The sequence below is a fragment of the Pempheris klunzingeri genome, chromosome 12 (assembly GCF_042242105.1).
Source record: "Pempheris klunzingeri isolate RE-2024b chromosome 12, fPemKlu1.hap1, whole genome shotgun sequence".
Taxonomy (NCBI): Eukaryota; Metazoa; Chordata; class Actinopteri; order Acropomatiformes; family Pempheridae; genus Pempheris; species Pempheris klunzingeri.
This window is the reverse complement of record NC_092023.1, coordinates 21,297,621-21,314,084: the sequence shown is the minus strand read 5'-3', so window position 1 is coordinate 21,314,084 and position 16,464 is coordinate 21,297,621. Positions and strand designations below refer to the sequence as shown.

The window sequence follows — 16,464 nt, the reverse complement described above, 5'->3', positions numbered from 1 at the left end:
GCAGTGCCACAATAAGAAGCAGAAGCCTCTTCTCCTCTCACTGTGGCTGTATTATGTGTTTTATTATGTCTTCTTAATGATGCCTTCATGTTTTACAGCTATGTCTATATATGACAGTATGTTGCTTGGTTGGTTGTTCTCGCTGTTCAGTGGCCCATCCACCACTTTGGCCAAACTGAAATATCTCGACAGCTACCGGCTGAGTTCCCAATAGGTGTTGACATATTGAAATTCGGTTCAGACATTCATGCCCCCACCTGGGTCATTTGCAATTGCTTTGTTGTTGTTTACTTTTTAGCATTTAGTACAGCCTCAGAGCTGCTAGCAGGACTTTGCCTCGCCAAAATCTAACTCTAGATCATTAGAAATTGGACTTCATTCATGGAGGAGAATGGTGAAATTATTAATGTCCATTGATAGTTTAGAATACAAACACACAAGTGCTAAAACTTCTGTATGCCTGCGTCTCAGCTGGACAACCTGATACCATCTCAGCTTTCTTAAATACCCTGGATGTGACCCACATTCAGAAAGTTTACTTCTGTCTTGGGCAGTGATGTGTCTTTAGTGGTATGGATTTGCACTGTGAGCTGAGTAGAAGGAAAGTCCCTCTGAACAAAAAGTTTAGTCTTTTTAATAAATCAGTGCAGAAGTGTAAAGTGTGAGTGCAGGAATTGACTTTTCGCACTGAATGTGTACACTGAAGGATCCAGATAGCACTATATGCTGCTGAGCATCTGTGTCATCTGAAGTAAAGGGAGAAAAAAAAGGATGTGAAGAGGAGCCGACAACCAAACCTTCCACAAACAAGTGACTGATCCAAATCTGCTTAAAAAGAAGAAAAGATCCATATCGGTCCCTTATATTGCTCTGATGCCCTCAACACTTTGTAGTTACTGAAACTTCCTGCAGCGAAGCCGATTGTTCTGTTTTTGTAACATTTTCTATCTATTTCTCTTCTCAGTTATACAAAGGACGCATCAATGCCACCAGCCACATGATCCAGCACCCCATGTATGGAGCGGGCCACAAATACCGCACTCTCCATCTGCCCATCTCCACCACGCTGGCTGAAGTCCTGGACCGGGTGTCTGGTATGTTTTGATACAGGAAACTTGGATCTTCTGCTAGAATGAGCTGCCCAACACAACAAAACACAGAGCAGGAGTTTGATCAGTGCTCTTAGAAGTGTGCTTGTGTAAGCTGTACAGCTAATAGAAAAATCAACTACAAGTGTGTGAAGAAGTAAAACACTCCTTGTGAGAGCCACGAGCACAAAGGACACAGTCCTTCCCTTTTCTGGTGGGCTTTTATGTTGAAACTCATGTTGAGTTTTATTGATCATATCTTAACATGAAAGTGACTTCATGGTATGAAATGACAGATTTTGGCAGATGGTCAGGAACTGTCCAAACCTCTCTGTGCAGGCAGTCAAAGTGTGCGAGACCACAGCAGTTTTCACAGTAAATTATCATCAAACATTGTTTTTTTGCAGCTCCCCTGCCTGCTTCATCAATATTGCGTCGCCCCACAGCTGGAGTGTGTGTCTCAGTGTCCTGCACAAACACACCAGGACCCTTAGCAGTGTTAAACAGGGGAAACCCGCTGCTTGTGTTCTGCTCACCATCCAAGCATGTTATCCCTTTTGGTTGTGTCTTCACATTTTAAACACTATTCTGAAGTTAATGTCTTGTGACAAGCTTCTTACACAACAAACATGGAGTCACAACATCTCACAGCCGTTCACTGAAAATGGTTTTAATGGTGTTTTCAGGGTTTTACCAGCATGTTTCTGTCTGCAGTAATGCAAGATCGTCTGTTTTTTAATTCACATGCAGTAAATGTGTGTCATGGAGCGCAGAACACTGACTTACTGTAACATCGTTGGGATGTAGTGTTAAGACCATATCCTTACCAGGGTTTGAGCCCAGCTCACACACTTGCATCCAAACATTGTCCTTCATGGTTCAACTCTCTCCTCTATTCATTTGTATAAGGGTTAATGTACAGAAACCATCATTATTGCCAAATGAACCCACCCACATTATCCTGCCGGTGTTCATTCTGCAATAATGACCATCACTCGCTGTACATTATCCCCTTCCTTACACAGCTTTGAACTAAATAAATTAAAAATGGAACATAAAATATTGATTTAATTGATTTTTATTGTAACGGTCTGTTATACAGAAATAACAGACTGTAGAATGCTGTAGCTGACCAATCAGAATAAATATAGATCATTACAATGTGTTCCAACGTGTGGACATGCAGACAAAGAAATTACAATTCACATAGCTTAAAATGAGGGGATTGTGAAGATGGTTTCCCAGAGAGCACAGTCTCGACTAAAATCCTGGATCAGTGAATGGGTGTTCTGACCGGGGGCTCTGCAGAAGACTCATCTTAGGGGTCCTGAGGCAATTACCAGTATAGAACATTTCCTAAACAAAGTTTAATTTAGTTTTGATATATTTTAATCTTTGCTTGATTTATTCATGCACTTTTTGTTAACTCATAGTCATATGAAACTGTAGTATGTAGACATAGCTTCATTTAGTCCATGTACAAGTCCAGACAGGTTAGACGCCTCTGTCATAAGCTGGAGTGTCGCTCTTTATGGATCACGTTCTGAGGTTTCCAGCCCACTTTTTTTCAAACATGTAAGACATGTGTTCCCAATAACAGTCCAACTTTACTGAAGTATATTTTCGACCTATACTTCAGTTATTTTGGCCGCCTGTAGAGAGCATGTTTTGGATTAGCACCCCAGTTACATCACTTTAAGTACCAACCTCGCTGACGGTGTGTAACTTGCTTCATGAAGGCTTGATGTGTTGTATGGCCAAGTTTATTTGCAGCCTTCACTCTAACCCAGCTTTAATCAAGGAATTGTTTGTTTTTTTTTAATCATGACAACTGCAACTTAAGTCATAGCCCCCCCCCCCGGTGGTGTTAGCCCCGCGCCCTCCTCCGTAATTCTCTGGACATTCTCTGACCATTAAGGTCGGCAGTGGAGCTCTGATGCTTTGAACTGCAGCATTACCTGTTAGAGTTTAGTCGGCTACCTACATGATGAATGGCTCACGTCTTGGGACCTTGACCAGCTGATAGAAGACATGATACAGTACTGCATGTGTGTGTGTGTGTGAGTGTGAGAGACATATCACCTAATACCTTCTATTACCACACAGATTTTCATCAAACACATCTACTTTTTTAGCTTGACAATTTTTATTTTAAAAATAAATGATAAAATAAATCAATCCGCTTCACCCAAAGAGTACATTAGTCATTTTACTCCATCTCTTCACACAGACACACCCAGCATTACAGCCAAGCTGATCAATGAGCAGAAGGAGGACAAGGAGAAGAAGAATCATGAGGAGAAGGAGAAGATGAAAGCAGACAGCGGCTTCCAGGACAACTACAGTGTTGTTGTGGCCTCAGGTATTTGGATCCATTCCAGACACACACCTCGTCCAATGGCAACCGAGCCATCAACTTATTAGCCAGCCTCTGCTGGCCACTGTATCATGTCCCACCGCCTGCATGTTCATCATATTGAGAGTTGTATACTTAGTTGTTTACTTACAAATAGGAAGCACTAAAAGTACAGTTAGAGCTGTTTAGAAGGAAGTCCATGTGGTGCTTTTCAACAGAAAAATATTTCAAAACATGTTTTAAAGTTAACAAATGGACAAAGTCTACACTTTTTACACACTAATCATGTTGAATTAGTGTACTTCAGAAAAAAAATTTGAGATTTCAATTTAGTCTTTTTTGAATTGATATATATATCATCTAAAATCATTCATGGCATCATTTGAAATGCCTGAAACTGGATTTTGTGCTCTCAGACAGACACTGACTAATGTGATGGAGTTCTTTAGAAACATCTGGCACCGTGTGTTGGGGCCTTCAAAGAGAAGATAACATTACCTTAATATCAGTGCATCCATAACATAGGTCCAAAATCACTCCCTTTTTGCCTCTAGCGCACTACATTTACCGACCCTCCCCACCCTCCAGAGGGTAGGAATGTTTGCACTATATCATGCCCTCAAAAAGCTCCACATTGGAACAAAAAAGTAGTGTCTAGTGTCTAGTGCAATGTTTTGTATTTGATGTTTAAAGAAATGACAGCATTTCCCATTCATTGATGATGCAAAGTGATTATATCAAAGTTTGTATAAAGTTTCATTTGAGACTTTGTGACACTAAATCCTGCGATTATCGTAATTGATTATAGATCTATTGCATATGTTCAAATGATGATCTCTCCTATGATCTGTTTCAGATACCTGGCAAGCACATGGCACAGTGTTTTAGTATTGTAATGATCAGATTTATAGATATGTAGTACTGGCACAATATATAAGCTGTTGATGAAAAACAACCTGCATGTTTCTGTCAGTGAGAACAAAACTAACGGGCCTCTGATGTTTCCATATTGTCTGTTTCTACCATCAGGCTTGAAGTCCCAGTCCAAGCGAGCTCTTTCAACCCCTCCCAGACCGCCATCAAGGAGGGGTCGAGTGATGAGCGACAAATTGACTGCTTCATCTGGTGTGGACCCCTCAGCCAAAACCATAAGTGTGCCTGTCTTCCACCTCTACCACAAGCTGCTTCCAGGTACTACATATACAAACACAAGGACAAGGTTAAAATGCCAACTCAGGTCTGGCTGCAGACACCAAAGTGTCAGACTCAGCTGCCAAAGTTCATGTATTAGTGAAGTGAATTTTTGGGTTTGCCCCATCCTCCCGTCCAGGTCAGCCCCTTCCACCTGAGATGACCCTGGCCCAGCTACTGACGCTCCTGTATGACCGCAAGCTGCCACAGGGTTACCAGTCCATCAACCTGACAGTCAAACTGGGCTCCAAGGTCATCTCTGACCCTGGCCTTTCCAAGACTGACTCCTTTAAGAGGCTACGCACTGAGAAAGGTACCAAAAGCATGTAGCTCTGCAGCACTTAATTTCTTCAAATATTGTGCAAATAATATTCAAGTGTTACAATTCTTTGACTCGGGTTGGTAAACTGTCACTGTTTACCAGTCTTCTAAAATTTGAATTTAATTCCCAATAGGTTCTGATATGTTTGGCTTCTTCCCTTCAGCACGTTCTTTAATTCTAATACTTCTGATGATTAGTCTAACTCTAACTTTAGCTTTACTCCGGATTCACAGCTTGGATCTCTGACATCCTCTAACAAAGGTCTCCATCTCCATTGATAACGATTTATTAAAGGTTATCGAATAGATTTATGGCCTCTTTTCACACCTTCACTTGGGGCAAATACGATTTATTGTTGCTTTTAGTTCTAGTCTGTTTCTTGCTCCTTCACCGGTACAGCACTGTACGGCTAGCATACACTAGCTGGTGAACACAGAGCAGACAGCCAGACACTTTTGGACTTAAAGTCATAAGGTGGCCAAAAACATCACTTTAAATTCATGATAATGTTGCTGCTGTTAATAGGCTCCCCATATTATATCAACTTGTATATCAATGTGATGTTCATTGCTTATTACCATTTGCACAACTTTCCCTCTTAATTCAATTTCAATTTTTAGAAAATAGTTATTCGACATGCACTTCAATTTAGTTTAGTTTTTCCCGCCCATGTTCAGTCTGATAACATGTAGTGGGCGGATGACCTGTCCTGCAGCCAGCCGCCAGACCGTGATTATGTTGTCTGTCTTTATATGCAGTCTATCAGTTTTCAGGCTGTTGAGTCCTGCTCCCATCCACACAATCACTAACTAACTGACTCCATGGTACAATTCGACATGAGGAGTTTTTCTACTGTTCACCAGTCCATCAGCTGCTGGCCTGTTAGGATCCATTGATTGAGCCTGTCTTTGTCCAATGTAAAACTATCTGAAGTGATTGTGGAGCGTTTTAAGACCACTTTTGTAACAAAAAGCATGTGGATAGAAGAGGGAATGCAGGTGCTTTCTAAATGGTTGTGCTGCAGTAAAAATCTAGTCCAGTGGCCATTACTCTCTTCCTGCGTCAAGATTTAATGGAGTTATACTTTGGTCGGGACTCACATCACATCACCTTGGCTATTTCTTGGGCTGCTTGGACAGAACAGCTTTGAAGTCTAAAAGCTTGTGGAGTGGTTTTGAGCTCAAACTGTTCAATCATGGTTGCTCTTGTACTTACCTTCACAGCCCTCTGGGAATTAAAGCTTTTTCATCCTCAGAAGCTGCTTTCCTACAATATTCATGGGATTTTTAGATGTTAATTTAGCATTCATGTATATAAAATTGCTTATAGAAAGATTGTGTTGTGCCAGAGATGCTTTTCAGAGTGTTTTGCGTCTAGAAAGTTTGTTTATCATTTACTGTGACTGTCTTATCCAGTGAGACGGGTCATAAAATGAACTGTATTGCTGAAGGACATTTAGTCCGGACAGGCTGCTGCTGGGATCAAACTGCTGACCCTCCTTTAGCCAGAAGGCAACACCGCCGGTCCACAGAGGTGGTGACTCTAGGACTGGTTATATTTAGCTGTCTGATTCTGCAGGCTTGAGGGCCACCACTAGGTCAAATTAATTTTTAACATCAATGTCTTGTTTTGATGACCTCAGCACTGGTGAATCTGCAGAACTGCTCAGACACATTTTGTTCATTGGCCTGTCTGCAATCCATAGTTTCCATTTTTAAACTGTGGTCTGTGCTGTTTGAATGACTTTTATGATGATAATTTAGTGTCATACATGACACACTTTAGAGTATAGTTGAATGTATTGTGTGTTTTTTACCTCCTTTTTTTCTTCTTTCCCAGTTGTTTCCACATTTGTCAATAGACCTTTTGCATTGAACACAATTTGACTTGTGACAGGAAAAGCACATGTGGAAGTAATAACATGAATGATGGCTCTACTGTAGAGGTCTTCACAGGTGTTTTTTTTTTCAAAATTAAGTCTGACTTCATTATTATGTGTAATAACAGAGTTGATCCATGAAGACCTGTAATCAGGGCTGATCAAAAGAGAAACACACAAATGCTGTATAGTGCCAAGTCTTTCTCCTAATGTTGTATCAGACATGATGAACGTTGTTAGCAGTAGAACAGTGTAGTCCCCAGGGCCATCTCAGGTCCCTCTCCTTTCTGAATGCATCTGAATGGATGTGCAAAATGTGCAGCTTAAATGTGTTGGTATATAGATATATTTGTATTGTCTTTGCAGTTGGATCTCATAATAAACTTCCCTGGTTCATTTGGGTTTAGACCTCTACTGTGCTTCATTGTAATAGTGAGCATGAACCAAAAGAAGCCCTGGCAGTCCTTTGCATTTCCAAGTTTACTGTTTATTGTTTCCGTGGAGATTTTAATCTATAAGTGTGCTGTTGTTGGGACACTAGTGATGTCATATTTATTACAGGTGCTGGGGAGTACTACTGCATACTTTGAAAGAAGTTGCATAAAGCATTTTGTGGTGCCACAGGGAGCTATGGGAGATCTCATAGATGTCCTTAAGTGATGTCACTTGAGTCGGCATCATTTGGGTCTCAAAACTAAGTTTAGTTTAAAAATCTGAGGAATGTGCAGGGGCTTAATGACTAGTAACGCAGGACATCCCAGAACTGGAACTTTGAAGAAGCTTGTAAGGCTTTGGTACAGGAGGATCAGCATGTTTCAGATATGTCAGTGAAAAGGCTGTTTGGTTGGTGTCTTCTCTCTTTTGGCCAGTAAGATAAAAGTCTGGTTCAAGAACAAAGCAGTAAAACTTGATTATTTTTGAGGATGCAGAGGATATAGTCACTTAATCACTTCACCCATAGTGCTTACAGCTCTCCATGCAAGATGATGACGTTATATAGAAAGTAAAGTTGACAGACACTTGGAGAGTAATAGTTATCGATTATATAGCTTCCCTTTTCAGGCTGCAGGAGGCAGTCCGCCAACCCCATGTTGTTCTTCCACCTTGACACTCCCACTGATTTGCCTCTTCCCTTCCAATGAACTGAAAAGTTTCCTATTCTTAAATATATCCACTGCCCAGACACCAACCACTTGATGATGTCAGTTATCTATATTTAGCAAGTATGTCCTTTCTCTTTGTGGCAGCTGAATTCAGATAGCCTCATTACATGAGCTGAGCTGAGACACCCAGCAGCATAGAAAAACTACCAAATAACACAGATTAGTGGCCCTGTTGAGTCTCTTTCTGATCCAGACTTTGCACCACAGATTTCATTGGTGAATTCACTGGCAGCTGAATATGTTCTATAAAGCTGTTGTTTTGCCTCTGAAAGAAACGTGTCATGTCTGGCGTACGCTACATTTAACTACACCACCATCCCCTGAGAAATGGTCCAAAAACTTTTGAGATTTGTCTGTGCTTCCCAGAGAAACCTTTTTACAGCAGATAAATGAAGGGAAGTGGCAGTGACCCCTGATAAAGATGGTGAGGTATTTTCTTTAACTTCACTGCTGAGGCTTTCAGCAGGTGGAAATGCATTTACTTCAGTCTCCTGTGGACATAGGCATACAAAAAAATATGTACCTTTCACAGACCCATTGGCTAACTGCATCAGTATGCTTTAGATAAAGTGCTTGGAGAATCTATAGGTTTGTGAACATCTGTTTGCTTGTTTGTCTCCTAAACAAACTGGTCAGAATAAACATATCCAGATATTGTGTCTCACAAAAGCTTCTTGTAACTGTTAAATTTGGTCCAGTATTTGATCCTCTGGACAGTGTCAGCGTCAGTTAGTCATGTTAGGCCTCATATGAGCTGATTTTATTGTGCTAGACTGTCATTGTTTCCCATGTCTGCTGAAAAGGCAAGGAAAGCAAAGCAAACTGTAACTAGCCATCCTACAACAAAAGAATTGAAAATGTTCACGGGCAAATCGATCAGTGTATCTGTACTTTGTTGGCATGGAAGGAAAATGGTTATGGAAGGGTATGCAAAGACAACAGTCAGTTTCAGTCAGAGAGAATTGTTAAGTCATTTGCCTCCATGGTTTTGCTTGCGTCTGAAAGAGCAAAATCACATGGTAGAAGAAGTGTTTAATTATTCCTCAGGCAAGCTGCCAAACGACCCTCTTGTCCTCGCCCCTCTGGAAACAGGAACATTCTCTAATCCTGTTTTGGAAGTTCAGACAAGTTAATCTCTGTTAGAAACCCTTTTATTCACAATCCCTGTGACTTTTTAATTCATGACCAAGAGAGTATGTGGAGAAGAAAAAAATCCTCTGTGGAGAGCAATGAATCATCCTGCTGATTTTCTCCTCTGTGAGAGATGATGAGGGCCTTTTTGGAAGATGACCTATCAGTCGACTAGAGCTTTATATCATCATAAATCTGCGAAGCCGCGCCATCACACCACAGTGGTGGTAGGCTAGCTCTGGTGCTGGAGTGTGTTGTTTGTTTCAGCCTGACCGCCTGACTTTGTCTCCACTGCCATATTATTACTGTAAACAAGGGCATTAGGACGGCGGTTCATTTCCTCCCTTTTTGATCAACACATAGCACCTTCAAGGGGTGGTACCCTCTGCTGCAAACATTAAGGCCTGTTGATGAACGAAGAGCCACTGATGGAGAGAGCTTGTGGTGGTGATTGGAAACTGATGTTGTTGTAGAACTGGAAGAGAAATGAGTGACAGCTCCAATGCTCCACGGCTGAACACTGCAGAATCAGAGCTTTTGAACCTGTTCAGACCGAGGTGTAGATACTTTATGTGATCATGTCATTCTTCACTTCTTCTTCATATCCATCCATCCATCCATACTGGGGTTACTTTTCCACAGGGATATAAAAGTATATGTCCTGATAAAAACAAGATCATAATATGGGGTAACATGAAATGCCTAGAAAGAGATGATGGTAATGATAAAGGGATGAGGTGTTAAATGAAGGCCACATCAAGTCAGTTTTTCTACAATCCCCAACAGGAATTCAAAAAAGGGAACTGGCTTTTCACAAATAAGCTCCATCATGCATACAATCCCTGCATTTGCTCTGTGGAGAGGGAGGAAATAAGCCAAGTAATAAAAAAAACTTAATAGCACAAACTTGCCAAAATGGTAGTGAAATAAACTACATACATAAATCTGCATTCTGAAATGTAAGTAGCGTACATTACCTTTTAACCTGATTGAGTTATTGTGGGTCTAAAATCACACCCCTTGTTCTCAGTGCCATACGTCAGTTGAAGCTGAATGCCCAGACACCACTCCTACTGCTGGGACCAGCCTCACACACTCTCCAGTGAAGCCCATAAACATCCACTAAAGCATATATCATAGAAGAAAACATGCCTCTAATGAATTCAGATCTTTATTCACAATGACCAGATGTAGACTTGTACTTGAGTGTCAAAGTAATTCACGTGAGTGTTGTCTGTACATCCGTGGTTACAGTGCAAACAGGAGTTGCCTCTGTTTCTAGTTTCCACCTGTTCCACACCCCAAGATACTGTGCAGCGTATTGCATGATGTGTCGCAATAAGTTGGACATTAAAGCAAACAAATGACAAACAAATACAGTGCTGACAAGATGCCAGGCAGTGATGAACATGCAACAGGTCCTCTCTTTGCTCTCCTTGCAGTGGATCACTGTGACATGCTGAACAGCTGTCCCGAAGACGAACCGATGACGCCCAGCGAAGACTGTCTTGACGGCGCCACCGACGAGTCCCTGCTGGAGACCAACCCCATCCAGTCACCGCTGCAGGTCTTTGCAGGCATGGGCGGCTTGGCCCTCATTGCAGAGAGGCTGCCCATGCTCTACCCTGACGTCATTCAGCAGGTAAGTCCAAGCAGGGCTTGTCTTCAATTTTCTTTTTTTTTCCCCAGAAGTCAAGGACAATACAGGGCGCTGTCATTTATTGTGCATTAAAATGTGTGGACCTGCAGTTAGTGTTTAGACAGTAATTAAGTTATTAAAGTGTTTCATTTCACGCACATGGAAACTTCATTTGAACTGCAGCAAACAGAAGTCAGTCTTTCAATCAAAACGGTCCTGAAACAGTCAGTTCAAGGACAAAAACATCAGGCCTGGCCAGTGTCCTTCACACACATTCACAAATGAGCTCAGTAGCTCTCAACTGTATTTTCTCCACATCTATGAAACTTAAACTTAATATCTTGGGGTTTGGGAGTGTTAGTCAAACAAAACAAGGCATTTCAATGTGGTTCAATGTGATATGGACATTTTTCACAATTGTTTGACATTTATAGATTAAGCAATTAATAATGATGATCTATTATGACAGTAATCAGTGGTTGCAGGCCTACTTTCAACTGTATCACATGGCCTTCATCAGTAGATATTTTTCTTTTTAAACCATCATGGATAATGAGCGAAATCATAACAGCTACTGAGCTGGCATGTCAACAGAACATCTGAACATCTGAACAGGCTCCATCCATTGATGAAGACTAAGATATGGTTGAAAGCCCCAGACAAGCTAGCAAGTGGATCTTGAGTTGGGATTATGTTGGCAAAGTAGTCATTCCAAGGTCAAGACTGAACTTTGATACTTCACTTTGATATTATATGCTAAAATGGCTATAAAGTCTGCCAAACAGCTTTCTCCTTGATTAAATGAGGGATGAAACTGGTGCTTTTACTTTGATCCAGAATATGAAATGTTGGTCAATGTCAGCCTTTGTTCGCAGATGAAGTGGAATACTTTAATTTAGTATTTTACATTCAGAGTGTGTAAAGAAGCCAACCAGTCTCTTCTCTACCTCAGGCTTGAATGTGCCACATCATGACACCGCAGAGTTCCTGCTCTCCTAAAGTCACTTGTCAGCGTTGTCTCATATTCGCTCCCCCTACCTTTGCTAAAGTTACCCTCTGTTCTCCTGGATGGGTGCTCACAGGTCAGCGCCCCGGTGGTGCCCTCCGCCACACAGGAGAAGCCCAAGGACAGCGACCAGTTTGAGTGGGTAACCATCGAACAGTCAGGCGAGCTGGTGTACGAGGCACCAGAGTCCATTGCAGCCGAGCCCCCGCCCATCAACAAGCAGCAGTCCCAGTCGTCCTCGTCGTCTTCGTCCTCAGTGCCGACCATGTCACCCATCCCTGCCCACTCACTGGCAGCTTTCGGGCTGTTCCTGCGCCTGCCTGGGTATGCAGAGGTGCTGCTGAAGGAGAGGAAGCATGCCCAGTGCCTGCTGCGCCTGGTGCTGGGTGTCACAGACGATGGAGAGGGCAGTAAGTCTGAGAGCACCAACATACACAGTCACTGTGCTTGTGTGTTAAAAACATTGAGCTTTCAACATTTCAATTATAGAGCTCTTTAGAGTTTCTTGTGTCTGACTCTTTTTCTTTTTTTTAAATATTAATGATCTTTCTTATACTTCAACAACAGAAGTTGCATTTTATTGAATCCAAACCAAAAATGTGTTTAGCTTAAAAGGCCAAAACAAATCGATTTTGTAGGGAATCTTTATTTATAAAGTGAAAAACTGCTCATATTAGGATTTTAGTCTGAATTTATGCTGAAAGACTCCTAAGTTCTCACCCAAAGTAAAAAGTGAACACATCAAAGTGAACACATTTCAGCAGTGTCACATTAACACTGATCCACTGATGCAAACCAATACATTCCTGTTAAATTCAAACCTGAACAAAATGCTCTGTTTAGTTCTCTGATTCAATTGTCTGCTTTTGCATCCCTTTAGGTCACATCCTGCAGTCTCCATCAGCCAACGTGTTACCCACGCTGCCGTTTCATGTCCTGCGAGCGTTGTTCAGCAGCACTCCTCTGACCACTGACGACGGGGTGCTGCTGCGGCGCATGGCTCTGGAAATAGGTGCCATCCACCTCATCCTTGCCTGTCTGTCGGCTCTCAGCCACCACGCCCCCCGCAACCCCAATGCCAGCACCAGCGTCTCAGAGGTATGGCCCACAGCACACATACACGCCAACACGATTAAAAAAAGAGACAAATGAACATAAACACACACTCGCACACCCTTTTTCAATCTTCTTGAGAAAGGCAGTTTAGCTCCTGGTTTTTATGTATGTGTAAGTAAGCATGTTTTGTTTAACATGAGAATATGGAGCCTAAAGTGTCATTGACATTTTTTTTCTGGATTGGGTCTTGTGCCTTGAACATTTGACCAAGAAAAAGATCAAATGTTGTCCGACTCCTGTCAAGCTTTTAGGCGTATTTTTAAGACTGTTCTGGCTATTCTGTAACGCTGCCGGAGTGATTGTTTTGTTGTTCACACTGATGGAGAAACAAGAGGACGAAATCATTGCTGTTATTCATGGCTCTCTGCCTCGCTGGCCTTTACTCAAGGTCTCTCCTGCAAACTTCCCAGTGAGCCCCTGACAAATGGTTTAATTGCTCAGCCTGAATAATAGGAGGCAAATGGAGCTTCGGAGATAAATAGGCGAGTGTCAGAGACATTTGTATTATTGACACCTTGAGGCTGAGAGACAAGGGAAGGGGGTTATCATGAAACTCTTAAACTCCCTGTCATGCCCATTAAACTTACTGAGAAGGTTTCTATAGAGCCATCTGCAGGGCCTCAACAGCACCTGGCTTAAAAAAATAATAAGAAACTTTATTTGTGCTCACGAGTGCTTTACTAGATAAAATAAAAAGGGCGGCACCCACCCAATAGTAGAAACAAATTAAAAACGGTGTAACATTAGAATGCAAAATAAAACAGTACAAAATCAATTGAACAATAAAACAATATAGAAAATGGAATAATCAATAATAAAACAAAAGTTAAGAAAACAAATTATTAAGAAAATGAAAGGTATGTATAGAACTGAAAACGACAAATGTTAGACTGGAGCTGATGGTCGCAGGAAGTGCCAGTTATTATTATTGTTATTATCTTAGTATTCCAGTGTTTGTGTAGTACTGTAAAGAATAGCTTCGCCTCAGGTTTTGAAGAAGCCACAAAAATCAAGTTTAAAATCATGACATGCTATTAAACTTTCTGTTTGTTGCTAGCATGACATCAATAAATACCCATTAAAGACGAGTCTGAGGATATTTAAAAGAAGACCTACGAGCTGGAGAAAGCCCGTATTTCAGTAGAATGGGTGGCATTCACCTTGGTGTTATCAGTATAGAAATGAATATAGCAGTACTGAGTTGGAAAATAATTATTTATGCATAGAATGAATATCATTGGGCCTAATACTGATCTTTGTGGGGCACTTTTGTCTCTCACTTAGTTGGAACCATTGGCAACAACAATCTGAAGAGGCTATAAGTGGCTAAAAGCTTCAAAGAACAGATTTTTACAGATTGCAGAGATTATTAGATTATAAATGCTATTTATTGGTCTATGTAGATCATCAGTGTGTTGGGCTGTCATGGTGAAGGGTGTGTTATCTTCAGGGTTGTGTGCATTTACCCTTGTGTTTCCTGTAATATTTCCCAGTTCCTTAGTAGTAGTTCTGTATGATAAATGAATCATTATTATCAGTTATCTTGTGACGCACATGATGATTAATGGGATTGTAAAGAAGAAACTGTTCTCCTACTCAAATTTGGACTTTTTTGTTTCCTGTCATATACTGAAATGTCGTACCATTTCAGTCCTCCTTCAGTCTGAGAGGTGAAGAGGAGAAAATGTAGTTGAACTGTTCATAGCCTATAGACATATTCAAGCTGACAGGAGAAATCCCTAGAGGCCACTGCTCCATTATAAGGGGTCACATCCAAACAGGTTAGCAAACACTGCCTTAGTCCACTTCTGTTGTAGCGTGGCATTTTAGGGGAACTATGGGATGTATTTCTAAATGTACTAAAGATGTTGGAAATGGCTAATGATAACTTCTGACTTAAGTGTTCAGACTGGTGTGACAGACAGAGAGGAGAAACAAAAAAAGAGCAGCAGCCATATGTGTTGTTGAGTTCCAAAATATTGTGCACAAAACTAGAACTGACCTTGGCTGGCTAACCTGCATAAGAAGAGACGGGCCTCAATGTTCTCAGCCAGACCTACCCTGTTTGTTTCGTTGCCGTGGCGACATATCCAGTCTCATGCTTGCTCCCTGTCCCTCCACCGGATGTGGATTTATGGAGTTGTCAAGGCTAAGGACGGATCATGGGGCAGATGACTTGAATGTGAGCCAAAGACTTGTCAATGTGTTGGTTGGCTGTCCTTGAGCTCCCCCAATCCATGTGGTGCAGTGGGAGTACAGACATGAGATTGGACATAGACACCCACTGTTTTAGTTATGAGAAAAAGGAATACACGTCCCATAAAACATCAGCTTTTATCTTAAATGACATTACTGGTGCCTGTAGATTACACACTACTTTAATCCAGGTTACACCATATGACCATCAAAACAATCCCAAGACTGCTTCATCTGCTCATTTTTCAGCATATTTGAGGACAGAGCAGGCTGTGACCTTTTATTTTGAAGGACAATATTGATTCTTTTTTCTTCAGACTTAATCTACTGATGACTGTAATTCAGGAACTGAATTCCATCAGTCAAATGACACAACCACTGTTTCACACCAGCAGCAGCTTTTCTTGAAGAGGGCTTGAACACTTAGACATGTTTCAGAGCTGCAAACCAAATAATGTGACTGTACTGTAATGAAACACATCAATGCTGCTGTTAATATTGACTTTTTTTTTTTTTTACGAAATCTGCATTTCATGGGTTGAAACTGGCTCAGTGACTCAGAATGTTTGCTGACACTGGCCTTCTAAATAACATTAATGATATGTTATCACTGAGAGAGAGAGATAGAGATAGATCAGCTCTTTCTCAATAGTGCCAGAGCTGAGAGCTCCGGCTTTGGGCAATTACTATGGCTGGATCCGAGGGCTCTAATTGATCCAGTACAGGAGCACAGTCTGTTTCACAGGGAAAGTCCTTCACCTCAAAGAGACTTGTCTCACACAGACCCCAGCCCTCCTTCCCAGCTCCTCGACAACTTTTGAACATTTTTGACATTTATGCAGTGGCTGACATTTGGTTCAGACTTGAGACAAAAACCTAAAAAATATCCCATGATAATGTGGTCAGTTTGAATGGAAATGTCACAGCTTCACATCATATTGAAGATATAAGAAATGCCCAACCCAAAGCCATCTGTCCTTCTGTCCTTGCACATTATGTCATGTCTGTGTGTGTGCTGACAGCCGCAGATATCAAGTTGTCATGGTGGTGGGACCAGTGAGGAGCAGCAGCTGTACTGGGCTAAAGGAACTGGTTTCGGTACTGGATCCACAGCTTCAGGCTGGGACGTGGAGCAGGCCCTCACCAAGCAACGGCTAGAGGAGGAGCACGTCACCTGTCTACTGCAGGTAAGTCGACCCTCATGACGACTGTCCAAGCTAACACATCAGCTTTTGAAGATACTCTGCTGTCTGCTGCATTTCCAAAGAGTTGTAGTATCTGTGGCATGCTGAAACTGTGAACAGAGCCCTTAATAATGGGAACAGGAACAGTGATGTTGTAGGAGGTTTGAGATTCACCCAAACTGCCATATGTGCT

General features: G+C 41.6%; 1 protein-coding gene across 5 annotated transcripts in view; it reads left to right on the top strand.

Moving 5' to 3' along the window:
• The window catches only part of birc6 (baculoviral IAP repeat containing 6), a 110,020-nt gene that overhangs the window by 43,329 nt on the left and 50,227 nt on the right, over window positions 1-16,464 (top strand). For 3 of the 5 annotated variants that reach the window (XM_070840542.1, XM_070840545.1, XM_070840541.1), the window contains exons 56-63: window positions 965-1,094; window positions 3,319-3,450; window positions 4,474-4,635; window positions 4,775-4,948; window positions 10,549-10,772; window positions 11,852-12,185; window positions 12,656-12,873; window positions 16,110-16,274. In XM_070840542.1, the coding sequence (XP_070696643.1) occupies window positions 965-1,094; window positions 3,319-3,450; window positions 4,474-4,635; window positions 4,775-4,948; window positions 10,549-10,772; window positions 11,852-12,185; window positions 12,656-12,873; window positions 16,110-16,274 (1,539 nt within the window). The remainder of the gene's footprint in view (window positions 1-964; window positions 1,095-3,318; window positions 3,451-4,473; window positions 4,636-4,774; window positions 4,949-10,548; window positions 10,773-11,851; window positions 12,186-12,655; window positions 12,874-16,109; window positions 16,275-16,464) is intronic. The other 2 variants (XM_070840544.1, XM_070840543.1) reach the window with 1 other exon arrangement.